At 38.8% G+C, this 17,158-nt stretch overlaps 2 protein-coding genes across 2 annotated transcripts in view; both read right to left on the minus strand.

Moving 5' to 3' along the window:
* POLN (DNA polymerase nu) overlaps nt 1-16,799 on the minus strand; it is a 170,662-nt gene extending 153,863 nt beyond the window's left edge. The window contains 3 exon segments of the mRNA XM_079919909.1: nt 2,544-2,688; nt 15,866-15,921; nt 16,685-16,799. Coding sequence (XP_079776035.1) covers nt 2,544-2,682 — 139 coding nt within the window. The 5' untranslated portion in view covers nt 2,683-2,688; nt 15,866-15,921; nt 16,685-16,799.
* Nucleotides 2,685-16,735, minus strand: HAUS3 (HAUS augmin like complex subunit 3). Its single transcript, XM_079919910.1, has 6 exons — nt 16,685-16,735; nt 15,866-15,921; nt 14,440-15,493; nt 13,038-13,477; nt 11,253-11,481; nt 2,685-4,752 (listed from the first exon to the last, which is right to left on the minus strand). Exons 3-6 carry the CDS (start codon nt 15,346-15,348, stop codon nt 4,519-4,521), a joined length of 1,812 nt encoding a protein of 603 aa, XP_079776036.1. The 5' UTR covers nt 15,349-15,493; nt 15,866-15,921; nt 16,685-16,735; the 3' UTR covers nt 2,685-4,518.
* Nucleotides 16,800-17,158: the final 359 nt, after the last annotated feature.

Consider the following 17,158-nt stretch of genomic DNA (forward strand, 5'->3'; position numbering starts at 1 on the left):
AAAGCTGCAATAACGTAAAGCTGCTTATGGAGAGAATCACGTGGAAACGAACTGAGGGTGGCTTCTAGCCAACCATCACCAAGAACTGAGACCCTCAGTCCAAGAGCCTACAAGGGGCTGAACTCTGCCCACAACCGTGTGAGCTTACAAGCAAATGCTTCCCATTTCGAGCCGCAGATGAGACCCCAGCCCTGACTGGCACCTGCACTGCAGCCCTGCAGAGGACCCAGCTAAGCTGTGCCCAGGCTCCTGACCCACAGCAACTATGAGGTAACAAATGTGTGTTGTTTTAACTAAGTTCACAGTAAGAGTGTGACACAGGACAAATATAATCTTTGTGAAAATTCCACTCTTTTTCCAAATCCAAGAACACTTGACAGAAAATACCTTATCTTCTCAATAAATTTACGAAAACTAGGATTTTAACAGGGTATTTTAAGAGCATGACAAGACAGCTCATGACAGGGGCTGACTGCCATTAATTTTTCTCAACAGAGACTCACATTACTGCTTCAAGAGGCATTTTATTATTTTATCAGGGTTTTTTTTGTTTTTCTTTTGCGGTACGCGGGCCTCTCACTGTTGTGGCCTCTCCCGTTGCGGAGCACAGGCTCCGGACGCGCAGGCTCAGCGGCCATGGCTCACGGGCCTAGCCGCTCCGTGGCATGTGGGATCTTCCCGGACCGGGGCATGACCCCGTGTACCCTGCATCGGCAGGCGGACTCTCAACCACTGCGCCACCAGGGAAGCCCCTATTTTATCAGTTTTTGAAGGTAAGTATATTTTGAACTCTGTCAAGTGCACACTGCTCTTTTATTTTGGAAAGCAAGTATACAGAATAAAGGAGAAGGCTCTTTGATTTTTTTTAATTAATTAATTTATTTACTTATTTTTGGCTGTGTTGGGTCTTCGTTGCTGCACGCGGGCTTTCTCTAGTTGTGGCGAGCAGGGGCTACTCTTCGTTGCGGTGCGCGGGCTTCTCATTGCAGTGGCTTCTCTTGTTGCAAAGCACAAGCTCTAGGCACGTGGGCTTCAGCAGTTGTGGCACGTGCGCTCAGCAGTTGTGGAACATGGGCTTAGTTGCTCTGCGGCATGTGGGATCTTCCCAGACCAGGGATCGAACCCATGTCCCCCGTATTGGCAGGCGGATTCTTCACCACTGTGCCACTAGGGAAGTCCCGGCTCTTTGTTGTTTGATGTTAACTTTCTTTACTACTTCCCCCAGCACCAACATTCCCCCTAAAACACTATCAATTGCTAGGTATGTAGTCCATACCCCAAAATTCTTACTCTTCATTACTGACTTCCATAACAAGGGCAACAGATGTCTGAATATGAATAGACTGAAACGTTAAGCGTTACTGTATCTTAATCGACAAACTGCATTTATAACAGCTTTTGCACTATGTGTTAATACTTCTCAATTATTTCATCTCAATATAATTAATTGTATCTCACTCACTTATAACCTACTCTGTAGAAGAGAAAAACAAATTATCGGTCCAGACTTACAATTTAAAATAAAAACTGCTTTGCTAGTAAAAAACAACAACAACAAAAAAAAACACACCTGGTATTCCAACCATTTCAGTCACACTTGTGAGCATTATGTCACTGCTTTTACTATTATATCATATGTCATAAACATATGTACACAGATCCACTGATCTGTCACGTAACAGTTTATACATTTCTACGGCGGTATAATACACATACTGTCAAGAACACTTCTCTGGTCTACCACAAATAAGCAAACACAGGTTCAATGACCTGAGAGCTAAGGGTTTAGAAATGGGCACTATGAAAGAGCCCATCTCTTTTGAAGTTACTTAAACAGCTGATCCAGATTCTAAGGGAATGTTTGGCAGAAATGCCTGAAACAACGAAGAGAGTGTCACATTTTCAAAGCAGTAAGGGCTAAGAGAATATAAAATTTAGTGAGCAGAAGCTCAGTCATCACTGAATGAGAGTACAACAAGGGGAAGCTGGACTGTTTGTAGGCAGGAACTTCCCTACACAATAAAAAGTTCTATAGAAAAACTCTGCTACATTTCGTTTTGTGAAAATTAATAAGGCGGCTCACTAAAATGGAGTTGGCAGACCAGAAGAGGGAGCTCTCATGCAGTACCACTCAAAGTCAGCAGGAGGAAGAATCAACAGGAAACAATCATCAATTACAGGTCCCCACAGGAAAAGACGTACAGGGCATCTCCCACAAGAAATCCACTTCCCGAGCAACTCCGCCGGAAACCACCAGCACTTTGAACTCTCACTTTTCTCCAATAGACTTTGATTCAAAACAACCCCTGCCAACATCCACCTTTTTCTCTATAAAATAATGTTCCTCTCCTTTGTTAGACTTGCCTTTGGCCTTTGTATAGCATGCTTGTCCCAAATTGCAATTCTCTGCTATTCTCGAGTAAACCCACTTTTGCTGGTAAAATAACTTTCATTTTTAAGGTCAATGATTTTCAAAACTTAGTCTTAAGAATAATTAAGACTCAAGGTAACAAAAAATATGAAGGTTCATAAAAATTACTCACTCTTTTCACTCTCTGTCCAATTCTTAGACTCCACTAAATCACCTGAATGCATAGCAGACATAATCTTCTGAGCAACACTGGAGAGTGGTATCTTACAGAGGTCAAAGCCTACAAATGCCTCGTAACCTTCCATTTTCATAAAATCCTAAACGTAAGATAAACATAATACCCATATATTAATTTTGAGACTTCAAAATAAGAAACAAGTCATGTAAAAATTTTTACATAGAGACATTCATAAAAATTACTATATTCACCACTACAGGAAATAGGTATTAATTGTCCCCATAATACAGATAAGATAGTAAGAAGAAAGTGAAACATTTAGAGGCTCAACTGGGTATTATGGTAAATAGACAACAAAGTAAAGAATGTATCTCCAATCTTGAAGCAAGCAATCTACTCAAATATTTCCTGAGGTTTGAAACAAACGGCTATTATAATCTTCAAACATACAGATCTAGTAACATAAAAATTATTTTTAACTGACTTGGGTTATTATGACAGACACATAACCTAACATCCTTTCACTTGCACTGCTGGGCTGTACTGGTCCCCTGGGCTGAGCAGGTGAAGGTCTAGAAGGGACAGTACAAATCATCGAGTAGCTGGTAATACATCTAATGTATTTGGCACTAATCTAAACAGAATTTGTTGTTTCATGAACCAGGAAACCAGGTGACATTTTCCCACATTACTGGAGAGGAGAAAAATTTCAAGTAAATTCTCAATTCCAAGGTAGGGCAGAGGGAAAAACAGGAACAAACAAAGGTCACCTGTGAGGAGTTAATAACAAAATCTTAGGCAAAACTTATTGCTACAAATTTTTCAAGCATATTAAGATCTACTTAACAAATACAAAATTTGAAAAATGTACAAATACAATAATTAGCAAATTCAAAATTGTCAAGGCCCATATGTCATCTAAGCATACCCATTTTCTGATAGTTATAGCTAAAAAACTCCATAAACATCACCTAAAATGTGAAGTCTTTAGACAGGCATTCCACATTACAAGCAGGTAATACCTTTTTGGAGCAGTAATATTTCTTGAAAGTAGTGTCTAAATCTTCTCTTTTCTCCATAAAGCTTACTTAGTATGTAACAGAGGTCACATATAAACTAGGCACTCAAGAATCATTTGATGTAATAACTGATAAATAAACTACTTCAAATTATTTTACCTCAACTCTTAAAATAATTTCTAATTGTCCAAATACTACACTTGTATCCCAACCAATAGAATCCAACACTTAGGTATTTTCACTCTTAAGAAATTGATTAAAATAGTGTTATACATCATCTGAGCAACCACTTCCATGGAATTTTGAAATTTCATTTTGAAAGACATTCATTATATGTAAGTCAGACTGAAGTCAAAGCACTGCTGAGATCTGTCCTGAAGATATGTTGAATCCCTAGGACCCAACCGCTAAAATGAGCAATGGCCAATGGAGACTTGACATTCTTTGTGGTACAAGCAGGAACATTAAAATTTAAGTCTCGAAGTCTACAGCAGGGAATTATGGGTGAATACAGTTTGAGTGGCAGAATTTTACTTCATAGACAAATATGAGGGGACTTAACTATTCCATTTATTAAGGTCTACAGCTTTAACAATGCTGATTCAAAGTCCTACAAATTTTTAAAATATTTAACAGCAGAAATTTCTACCTCTAAAAAAAAAAAAAGAGATACAATTAACTCTGTAAAAAATATCTGCATTATATAATAATGCTTTTTCCCTGTAACTTAAAAGTTACCAGGACTAAGTGCCACCAAGCAAATGTTCAAGTCATAAAAAGCACTGGGACTTTGAACAAACATATAATAAACCAAATTGATATAATACTTGAATTCATTAAATGAAACGTTCCATTGACCTAGAATTTAAAATTTTCAGTGTTTATTAGCTATATTCTCCTCCTAATATATAAAATATTAAAACACAGCACGTGCAGTAAAGATTTCATTTTCAATCTTCAAGACCAACAGCCTTAATCTTTGACCGGTTTTCTAAATTCTCCACAATATCTTTCAGATAATCTTCATCTTTAAAAAAATATACATATAATTCTCTTTCCATTTGATGCAGTTTATTAGATGCCAAAATTTTTCTTTTTGTCTTCACATCAGCAAGAATATCAGTAAGAAGATGATTTAGCTTATTTAGCTGAGATTCAACTTGATGAAACTGCTCCATTAACTCCTAAAAGGAAAACAGTAATGTTTTTAATTCAACAGCTCTATTCATACTACCAATTATAAATTTAAAATGTAATTTACATAAGAAGAATCTAAATGATATAATGATTATTCCCACAATCTCAACAATAAATGAACCTCAATTAAAAATCCATAGCAGGGGGTACTTCCCTGGTTGTCCAGTGGTTAAGACCCCGAGCTTCCATTGCAGCGGGTGCGGGGGGGGGGTTCCATCCCTGGTCGGGGAATTAAGATCCCACAGGCCGCGGGCCCCGGGCAAAAAAAAAAATCCATAGCAGGATTAATAAAAAGTCTATGTATTGATAAGACCCACTGCAACCACTTCCTATAGGCAATTTTAAGTGATTCAAAGCAAACTCCTACTCCCTGAAGAGTACTTGATATGTAAACTGTTCTGCATATTCATACATTCAAATATTACTGAATGCCCACCACGCACCAAGCACTGTTTTAGAGTCTACAAATAGAAGAATGAGCACCATTTCCTTCCTGGAACTTACACTCTGCTTAAGTAATCAAACCTTGTTTTAGCCTAAGCTGTTTACTCTAGACATCACAGGTTCTGAGAAAACCTTGAAATGAAGCAATTACCAATATAAAAGAATTACCTTAACAAAAATCTCATTTTTCTTTTTTCACATTGTTACAGAAGATGGAACTATATGTGGCATTCAACAATCCTGACTTACCATGTAATTCTTCTCAAAAACCTAGACATGCTGGACCCGTCACAGTTAATAATTGAAATTCTTCACTTCTTAACATTAAAAGCAGTTTATTAACAAGTTTCCATGGCCTTCTAGTCATGTATTCTACTCCTATAATTTTTCAGCCAGTATTACCAAAGAGGTTCTCAGAAAATCTGTAGCTGTAACTACACCTCAACCTCCCACAGCCTCTCAGCATGGTCCACAGCATGGTAATCACCTGGGGGAGTTTGTTAAGAATAGTTTCCTGCACCTCATTCTACACTAAATCACTCTGCAACAGGGCCAGAAGCTACATTTCAACAGGCTCCTTGGTGATTCTAACGTACAAGTTCATGAATAACAGCTTCATACCTGTCATAAATGCCAGTTCCAGAGAGTATTTCTTAAACTAACTACATTAAAAAAAAAAAATCAAGTAATATCCACATTAATTGGTCTCTCTTTGAGGAAAAACTCTGTAAACTTGAATACAATCAGAAACATCTAACCTTTAGTTTCAATACTAAAGATCTTAACAGTTACTAAAATAATACTCCTACAAATACTGAGAAATATTCAACTTCATTAATAAAAATGCAAGTTAAAATTCATATGGATGACACTTTATACCTCGCTGGGATAGGGAAAAACATTAAATAATGATACCCAATGACATTATAGTGAAATCACCATATTTTAGTGATTCTAGGATCTTTCACATTTTAATATAACTGAAATCAACATGCACTGTACAATCAAGAGCATCATGTAACTGTTATTGACCAGACACTCATTAGAAGCACTTTATCACCAATATTTTATTTTTTGCCATGCCACAAGGCTTGCAGGATCTTAGTTCTCCCAACCAGGGACTGAACCTGCGCCGCCTGAAGTGGAAGCGCCGAGTCCTAACCACTGGACCGCCAAGGAATTCCCTCACCAATATATATATATTTTTTTATTATGGTAAGAACACATAACATGAGATCTCCCCTCTTAAATTCAGGAGTACAATACGGTATTGTTAACTACAGGCACAATGTTGTATAGCAGATGGCTAGAACTTGTTCATTTTGCATAATCGAAACTTTAGACCTGTTGATCAACAACTTCCCATCTGGCAACCACCATTCTACTCTGTGCTTCTAATAAATCTACTTTAGATGCTCATGTAAGTGGAATCATGCACTATTTCTTCGTGACTGGCTTATTTCACTTAGCATAATCTCCTCAAGGTTCACCCTTGTTGTGGCATTTTGCAGTTCTCTTTTTCTAAGGCTGAATAATATTCCATTGTATGTGTGTACTATATTTTCTTTATCCATTCCTCCACTGATGGACTTTTAGGTTGTTTCCACAGCTTAGCTATTATGAGTAAGTGCTGCGATGAACATGTGAGTGCAGACATCTCTTTAATATCCTGTTTTCATTTCCTTTGGATATATACCCAGAAGTAGGATTACAGGATTATAACAGTAGTTCTATTTTAAAAACTTTTGAGGAAATTCCGTACTGTTTTCCACAGCAGCTGCACCATTTTGCATGCCCACCAAAAATGTACAAGGGTTCCAATTTCCCCACATCCTCACCAATCCTAGTCTTCTGATTTTTGGTAACAGTCATCCTAACAGGCATAAGGTGTTATCTCACTGTGGTTCTGATTTGCATTTCCCTGATAATTAGATAATCGAACATCTACTCATAAACCTGTTGGCCATCTGTATTTCTTCTTTGAGGAAATGTCTATTCCAGTCCTTAGCCCATTTTAAAATCAGGTTATTAAGTTTTCTGCTACCACCAACATTCTTGATGTATAATGTGGAAAAATATTAAAAGTACTTTGAGTCAAGATATAACATAGAAGTGGACACTAAATGTGAAGCTTTAGAAACACCGTAACCATTTTAATTGGCTTTTTCCCTTTTAATGTATATTCAACAGTGATATGATAAAAACCCACACCTAAAAGGTATCTTCTAATAGGCATGAAATAAAAATTCTAAATAAGGAAATACTGTGTCAGTTTAACTGAAAAAGTTTTTTCTTTCTTAGAAATTCATGAAATTATGGTGTATCATATGATAAGTGGTGTCTAGCAGACATTTAATAGTGCTGGTGACATTGTAAGTAGGTACAACTCCTTTGAAAAGCAATATGGCAGTATCAAAGGCCAAAAAATAATGTGTATACCCAAGAAATCCAATAATTCTACTTCTAAGAGTTCATCCAAATGAATGTATCAAAAAAAAAAAAGTATCCAACAACAAAAAGCTATATACACAAGATATACATGATCTCATTCAAGAGCAAACAAAAGAAAAAAACGAAGACTATCAAAATACTCCAAGATGGTGGACTGGTTACACAAATTATGACACAGTAATTAGATCAAGAGTATTATAAACTTTAAAAATTAAAATCGTTTAGCATGGAAATGTTTATTTCATAAGGCTAAGTATAAAGGAAGAACATGAAAGATACATTAAGTAAAGGAAAAAAGCATCCACCTTGCAAATACTAACCAAAAGAAAGATAGCATAGGAATATTAATATCAGACAAGAGAACATTAAGACAAAAAGCACAACACAGGGTCATTATATAATGCTCAATGGTTCAATTCACTGCAATTTAAGTCTACCAGAATATTTCACTGCGATTTTAAATTTGGATGTAACTTATAAAATAAACTCAAATATAAAGAAAAAACTGACAGAACTACAAGGAGAAATTTTCAAATCCACCATCATGGGATTTTCACATAATTGTTTAAAAAATCAAGAAGATAAAATCACTAATAGGAGACTTTAAAAAACTAATCACAAAAAAAAAAAAAACTAATCACAAATATCACTTCACATCCATTAGGATGACTGTTACATATGTTTTAAAAAGGGAAAATAACAAGTGTAGGCGAGGACATGGAGAAACTGGAACCCTGGTGCAGCTGCTGTGGAAATGTTCGGCAGTTCCTCAGAAAGTTAAACAGAGACTTACCACATGACTCAGCATCCACTCCTAGGTATATACCCAAAAGGAATGAAAACAGGGACTCAAGTACTTGTACAACAATGTTCACAGCAGCATTCTTCAAAACAGCCAAAAGGTGTAAACAACCCAAGTGTCTATTAAACAGATGAACAGATAAAATGTGATGTATACACACAATGGAATACTCAGCCGCAAAAAGGAATAAAATTCTCACACCTCATGCAATATGGATGATACTTAAGGACATTATGCTAAAATAAGCCAAACACAAAAGGACAAATATTATACAATTCTACTTACATGAAGTACCTAGAGTAGGCAAATTCATAGAGACAGAAACTGGAATAGAGTTACCAGGGATGGGGGAAAGGAGGAATGGGGAGTTAATATTTAACAGGCACAGAGATTGGCCCATTTGGGATGAGGAAAAAGTTCTGGAAATGTATGGTGTCATGGCTGCACGACACTGGGAATGTATTTAATGTCAATGAATTGCACACTTTAAAGTGGTTAAAATTGTAAATTTTACACTTTGTGTATTTTACCACAGTAAAAAAATTATTTAAAAAAACTAATCATAAGCCGCCTTATTTCAAGAAAAGTAAGCTAGTTACTCAGATCAATTCTTCTACAGGAAAAAATGTGAAAGGTGAAATGAAGTACTTAGTCAAACAAAACAAAAGCTTCCTAAAAGCAACAAAGAGGTAACAAGACATTAAAAGAAACTACAAGACCATAAAACAATGCAGGTTGGTAAGGGAGCCCAGGAGGTGCTTATTCAATTGCCAATCTTGGAAAATCAGAATCCATGATTCCTGGGAGAAAAATCAAAGTCCAAGGTCCACAGAAGGTGGGAAGCCAAACAGGAGACTCTTCATAATAAACTAAGGACTCCAAGGACACCAACAATCTTAAGATCAGGATGGCCAGAGGTGGAAGAGCCCTTGGTTAGAATTATAGCCCAGATAGGAGTCACCTGGGTCCTCCGAAAACAGAGTCTGAACCCAGTTTATGGTTCAGAAGTGGTGGTGCCCAAAATATCTAACAAAACATACATGAAGGCAGAAGGCATTTAAGGATCCTTTTGTTATCTCATAATGTAAGGGGGTCCCTTCACCAGAAAGATACTGATTTTAAATTTGTATGCCTCAATAAATGGTGATGGGACAATCTGGTTATTCATAGGGAAAAAATAAAAATAAAATGAGAACTCTACCTCTCATGTCATACATAAAAATAAACTCCTGGTGGATTAAAGAACTGAACTTGAACAGCATAACTTTAAGATAAAGTAAAGGGGACTATCATTATGATATTATGGGCAAACCTGAACAAGATATAAAAAAGGGCAAACTTTAAGAGTGATTAAATTACATGACATTAAAACAGCAAAAAAAAAAAAAGCCAAAAATAAACTAACAGGAAACAGTAAAAAAGAAAAAAACAAGCCACAAATAGGGAGCAAATATACATAACACACATCACTGACAAAGGACTGGTATTTGAAATACATAAATAACTCCTACTGAAAGGGGGTTCAACCTCCCTAACCATCAGAGAAATGCAAATTACAATCTCAACGGGACGCTATTTTACATCTCTACAGAGTGAGAGAAAATTATAGATCAGACAGTGCTACGTGATGAACAGGATATGGATACATAGCATCTCTTAAACATCGCTGGTACAATATGATACAACCCCTTTAGAAACCAGTTTGATGTACACTGTAAAACTGAACCTGTTATCTAGCAATTCCACGCCTGTGTGAGGGGACAGCGAGTGATGTGTGAGTGTGAGTGTGAGTGTGAGAGTGTGTGTGTGTGTGTGTGTGTGTGTGTGTGTGTGTGTGTGTGTAGGCATGCATCTACAAGACATGCAACAAGACTATACATAGCTGTATGATCTACAACAGCAAAAACTGGGAATAATCTAAATGTCTGTCAACAGAACAGATAATTGTGGAATTTCACATAAGAGAATACTAACTATACAAAAGAGAAAACTATAAATGAGCTATAGCTTTACAAATATCAACATGGATGAATCTCAAAATCATATTAAGAAACAAGCAAGTTACTAAAGAATACATTAATACAATCTATATAAAATTCAGAAACATACAAAACTAAATAACACATGGTCTGTATTATAAACAAAAGAAAGCGAATGACAAAATTAAGCATAGTAGTTACTCTTTGAAGAAGAGAGGAGAATGCTATTAGGAGGAGCACGCTATTACTAAGTGTACAGAGGATTTTAGAGATATAAGGGCAATCCTCTATTTACTAAGATAGGTGAAAAGAATACAGGGGTGGTTTTATTTTTCTTAATTCTTAGCATAAACATTATATATCCCTCTACATCTGAAATATTTCATAAATTTTTAAAATTCTGTGTGCACTGATCAAAACGATCTGAAAAATATATTCATGTTTTTATATGAATAAAAATGAGGTATGAAAATGTTATTAGGGCAATGAGATATGGAGTAATATTTTCCTCATGTTAACATTTTCTTTAGCATCTTTTACAATGAACACTTTTTTTTTTTTTTTTTTTTTTGCAGTACACGGGCCCCTCACCGCTGTGGCCTCTCCTGCTGCGGAGCACAGGCTCCGGACGCGCATGCTTAGCAGCCATGGCCCACGGGCCCAGCCGCTCTGCAGCACGCGGGATCCTCCCGGACTGGGAGACAAACCCATGTCCCCTGCATCAGCAGGCAGACTCTCAACCACTGCGCCACCAGGGAAGCCCTGAACACTATTTTTTTAAGTATTTTTAATTACTATAGCAAACACCCACCTGATCACTAAGCAAAAGCTGATTTCCTCCTTGATACAAAGCATCACAAAGCATGTCCACATCATTATTTAGTTTGGACAGAAAGAAAGAATGCTCTTGAGCAGATACTGCTAACTGCTCTTGTACCAAAGAAACGTCCTGTTTTAATTTCTCAGCCACTGCTTCCAGGTTTCCATGGGTTATAAACAATTCTTTTTTCTTATTCTCTCCTTCTAAAAGTTGATAAAGCCTAAAATGTAAGATTAAAAATTACAGAAAAAAATTCTCAAGTCAGTACAGTTTTCAAAGTTATAATCCACTATATATTGGGGCATCTTTGGGGAAAGCTAACAACCTATAAATATTAATCAAACAACTAAAAACATTCCAACTAAAATACTACCTCATTACAGAAATATGTATTCTAATTACTGTATCTGAATCCCCAGTTTTCCCATCTTCCAAGTTTTAGACAAAAAATTTTTTGACTTTAACTGCCATTAACCTACCTCAAACAAACGTTTCAGAGGTACCTCCCTAGAAAACAATTCTTTCACAGAACACAACTATGACGTAGTAGAAACAGCAATGAACTTGAAACAGAAGACCTAGATCTGAGTTCTGGCTGCCATGTAAGACCTAAGTCAAGTCAACCTCTGAGACTTAATTTTCACATCGTAATACCTACCTAATTTTAAAGGACTGTGGTAAACTTAAAAGAGAAAAAATGAAAATATAAACAATGTAAAATGTTTAAAAAAGTAAACAGTAAAGAGCCACGTAAATAGTAATAGTAAACTTGCTACTCCAGTCATGTCCATATTTGCTTGACAAATTAAATTCCTAATGAACCATGAGGTCACTTTAACACTTCAAACATCAATGGCAGAAATGTCCTACAAGACTAATGGAAAAATGTGAGGCAGCACTTTCTACATATTTATGACAAAAAGTGCCTGCTCTTTTTCTCAGAATTTTTCTTAAATGTATTATTTTAATTATTTTAACAAGTTGCAACAGGTTTCCTAAAACAGGTTCAAGCCTAAGGCTAATTCTGCTCTTGTGGAATGTCACTACACAATTCCAGGGGGCACCATTTACACAGAATCACGAGGTCAATGCCACCTCTGAAAGTGTGCAGTGAGGCAGCCCTATCCCTGCCCTTCATTTCATTAATAAGAACACAAAGTATTAGATGATTTTCTTCTAGCCTAGAGAAAAATCAGGAGTAGGATCGAGATTTTTGAGTCCTTTGACTACTTTAGCCCTCCAATTTCAGTATCCCCATACCATCAATTGCTTAGACATCCAGAAAAGACTGGAAGCTAGCATTCATTCTTGCTGATTCACCTTGACTAGACGCAAAAATGAAGTCTTCTCCCCTCTCTACTGCTGCCTTCTCCACATGAAGTCAATTCTCTGCTCTGCAATACTTGCTATTCACCCAGCTGTATTCAAACTTCCTGCTGTAAGTTAAACTCCTGCCCCAAATCTAAAAACATCTATCAATAAATAGTGCCTAAACACGAATAAAGACCTTGTATTGTATATTTTCAATCCTCCAACCCATCCACCTCACCTCTAAACCAGCTACTTCCAGATTTAACATAAATGAAAAAGACAGCAAGAATTAAAAAGGAAAAAGAAACATATAAGAATATAACAGAAAGGTGGAAGAACAGAATACAAAGGCCAAAAACGGAGTGCAAAGAATTCTTTAAACGTCCACAATTTTAGTTCAAACTCTAGTATTTTACAAAAACGAATGGAAAAATAATTACTCACTAAAGAAACAATGAAGCCTACCTATGAGTAGAATAATCCTTGGTATCAATGGTATTCCTTGGATTTATCTGCTGAGATACAGATGGGTCTGTCAGCATTTCTAATTGGTGGTGGAGCATCAAATTACTTTGACTAAGTTCTTGAACCAAGTTTTCAAGCTGACGATATATGTCCAAATGCCTTCTCAATTCAATTTCGTAAGATAATTGTACAAGTTCAAATGATGCCTTTTGCTTTATCAACTGATTTAAAACTAACTCTTGTCTTGCTGTGTAATAGTCTTGCTTAGCAATCTGCAGGTCGAAATCTCCCTTTACAACTGGCATATTCAATAACTGGGCATTCTCTCTTACCACAGCAGGCAAACTTTTGTCTTTTATATGAGTGATTTGTTCTTCAAGTTTCAGAATCTCACTGTTCAAGCTAGAAATTTTAGCATCCAAAATATCTTTGCCAAGAACCTACACAAAGAAAACAATTACATTTCAAACTGTAAGTATAAAGTTGAAATAGTTTTTAAATTATTTTCACTTTCCATTTTAGGTTATCAGGTAACATACTCACTAATAACTTATTTCATATTAGCAGAAGCCAAAATCACAGTTTAAAAAAGCAAAGTGTAGACTAAGCCAAGGGTAAAGCCATTATGAACTGCTAACTTTTAATGCTATTACTACCATGTAAAATACTAGACACAGTAATGGACATCTTGTCATGTTTGTCTTAATAAAAATCACACTACTCACCGAATGCTAATGTATACTATTTAAGTTTTTCTTAAAATTAAAATAATCTCAGTAGCTATTCTCCCAGCCTGCCTGTTGATTTCAGCACTTCTACAGAATAACAGGACTTCACACATCATTCCAAAGTTTGTGTCAGTTATAGGTATTCAGCTTCAGAAAAGCTGTTATTTTTACTCAACTATCTAGTGGTTACATTACCAAGAAAGCAAGCTTCCCAAGAGTGCAGATGGCTGACTATAATACATCTATACATTCTTAGAAAAGAATCAGGGTTTCAATCCACTGAACCGGATCTCTAACTTCATTAGCACCATCCTCTGGTCAGCGCAAACAAGGCAGAAAACCCGTAACACAGCAATAAGGCTCTTTACCCATTCATCATAAAAAAGGAAATGTCAGGGTCATCTGTATCTGAACCAACACAGAATGCAAAAGTACTTTTGTTTAAAATGAACTAGATAATGTGGTCGGGTTATAATTACTATTTCTGCCCTCGGCTAATATGAAGATCTATTTGTACGAAACAATGACACAGATCACAACTAAACACTGAACAAACAGAAAATAAGAGACTGTGATTCCTTATTATATCCCCATTTCTAAAGACTTTACTATCAGTATTACTCCATTATCAACAACAATTTCAATATGAATCCAGTCCCATTTCTCATGTTTACCTTGCTAGTGAGGCTATGAAGATTCTCCTCTGCCCATTTTATACTTGACTTCAGGCTCAAATTTCTTGCTTTCAAGTGAATTAACTGATGTTGAGCACAAATATATGCCAGCTGCAGCCTAGCCATCTCTAGCCGTCTCTCCTCAAGAACTTCTTGATTATCACAAATAGAGGACGCTTGTATATCTAAAAGTTGAAAATTTTCTTCGTTTGAACTTTCAACTACTTCATGTACACCTTGAAAGAACTGTTTTTTGGTATATAAGGTTAATGCTGCTGTGCTTTGCTCTTCTTGGCTTAGATATTTTTCCAATGAAAATTGAGATAAAAACACCAGTGGATCTGTCCCTTGACCCAAATTCGAATGTCTGAAGAACACCAGTAATTTTGCAACTCGATCAGTAAGAGCGTGAAGCTCATTACTGATCTTAGTATTGGTAGCATTTAGAATGCGCTGACTCTGCTTCAGCTTCTTATTGGCTGCTCCTTCTTTAGCATTTAACCTCAGAGACTTGTGGCTGGTTACTGAAGCCATCAACTGGCATTTATTACGTCGCTGAATTTTCAGGTTCTTTAATTTCTGCAGAGTTTGAACCTCATCCTCTAATTTCTCCAGCTCTTTGTCATTCAGGGTAGGTGTCTTCAAATCAGAAGTTTTACAGGTATTAAGAACTTCATCCAACGCTGCTCCTTCTAGGATGGGCTTGCCTGATTTCTGAAGAATGCTAAACGCTTCCAATTCCTCTTCAGATAATACGTTCCGTTCACTCACATTCCCACAAAACCACTTCAAAAATGATTCATTTTCAACAGTCTCAAACAACCAATCAAAATCTTCCCCATTAAGAATATCAGCTTTGGGATAATCAATTTTTTTTAACGTTTCCACAAACTCCTTTCCACAACTCATGGTTTAACTACCCAAATTTTTTGTAACTGATAAGGTTTTATAGTGTTGATATTTAGAAAATGAATCCAAATACATACAAAACTAATTTTATGTTAAGTCCACAGAGAAGGGGGAAATATATTTTTAGACTCTATAATAATTTCTCCTGGGGGGGGAAAAAAAACAAGTGTTAGACCACAAATAGGGCGACTATATCTTTGAAAGGATGATACAGCTAAACATCACAAGATACAGTTGTAGCTGGAAAGTCTGATGAAGATAAACAATTAGGGTATTACTTAGAACAATGCAACAGTAATGAAAACCTAATTAACAAGGAAATCCTATTTTTTCCAAAGATAACACGGTTTAAAATACGTTGTATTTTAGAAAGCAGCAGTTCAGTTTTTAATTCAAAATACATGGATGTAAATATATCCAAGCCATCACGCGGCTAAGCAGCCTCCTTTCCCTGTCCTTCCTGAGAAAACAGAAATAAATATGGTAAGTTTTTTACGAGAGTCAACTAAATATTTACCTGAATAACTCAGTCAGCATCCGCATTCACGCAAGAACCAGTCAGATACGACGAACCTAGTGCAGAGAAAATCAGGCTTAAGGTTTAAGAACCACCCCCGACTCGAGAAGAGCCAAAGGCCTGAGCAGTCGTTCAATAAAGGTACTTCAGGCATTTATTATTTTCAGCACAGGGACCACCTGTCCACGCTGCGAACTCCAAGGACGGAAACAGGAGGCACAGAGGAGGGCCCCAGTAACACATCTGCGGCACTCGGTGATTTGGGGTGATGCATTCAGCGAGGACTGGGACGCGCGTCAATAAACTACTCGTCCACAGAGGCCGCCGAATCGGCGCCAAGACAAACTGCACAAACCTCAGGCGGGTGCCCGGCCGGCCTGCGGGGCTCAGGTACGCCCCCCCGCGTCCTAGCAGCGCCTCAGGGTCGGGCCTGGACGGGCGGGGCCCCGGGCGCCCCCGCCCCGCCCGCACTGGAGCCCCCCGTTTCCGGCCGCGCCCCTCGCCCCTCACTCGCGCCCCCGGCACTCCCCCGCACCGGAGGGAGCCCCCAGTGCCCCGCGGCTCTCCTCAACCCTCCGGGCGCCGCCCCCCGACCGCACTGGAGCCGCCAAGCTCCGGACGCTCCCCTCACCCACCCGGCCCCCACTCGCACCCCCGGGCCCTCGCCCTGCGGACAGCGACTGCGCCGCGCGGGCAAGTACCTGCGCGCCCGAAGGACGTCCCCAGGGACGCCCGGAAGAAAGACGCAGCCCGCTGACCCGCGCCGCTCCCACAGCCCCACCTCCCGCCTGATAGAACCGCGAGGCGGCCACCACATACCTCAGAAAGCTCGGCTCGTGCCCCTCAACAGCCCGCCGCCACGCCTCGCACGGCCTCACGGGAACGCCGCCCCCCGCGCGCGCGCAGAAGACCGAGGTCGGGTCGCGGGGCGACCTTCTGCACAGGCGCAGGGTCGGAAGAGGCGGGGCTGGATGGGGCGGGCCCCCGGCCTGACGGCTACCAGCAGGGAGCGAGCTGATTGACTCCCTGCCTCAGGGGCGGGGCCGGGGCGCGCGAGGGGGAGGGGTGGGGTGAGGTCTGGGGGTCGCCTAGGCGGGACGTCCGGCCTCGCACAGTCGCTGCGCCTGCACGCAGTACCCCGTTTGCACCCTCTGAGGAGCCGGCTTTCAGCCGCAGCCTCGTTGGGTCGGGAGCGCGCACCGGAGCCAGCCCCGCCCTGCCCTGCCCTGCCGGCCGCCCTGTGACCGGGCAGCCTCGGCCCCGTGGCCTCTGTGTCCCGTCGTCCCCGGCCGC

The sequence above is a fragment of the Stenella coeruleoalba genome, assembly GCF_951394435.1.
Source record: "Stenella coeruleoalba genome assembly, chromosome: 4".
Taxonomy (NCBI): Eukaryota; Metazoa; Chordata; class Mammalia; order Artiodactyla; family Delphinidae; genus Stenella; species Stenella coeruleoalba.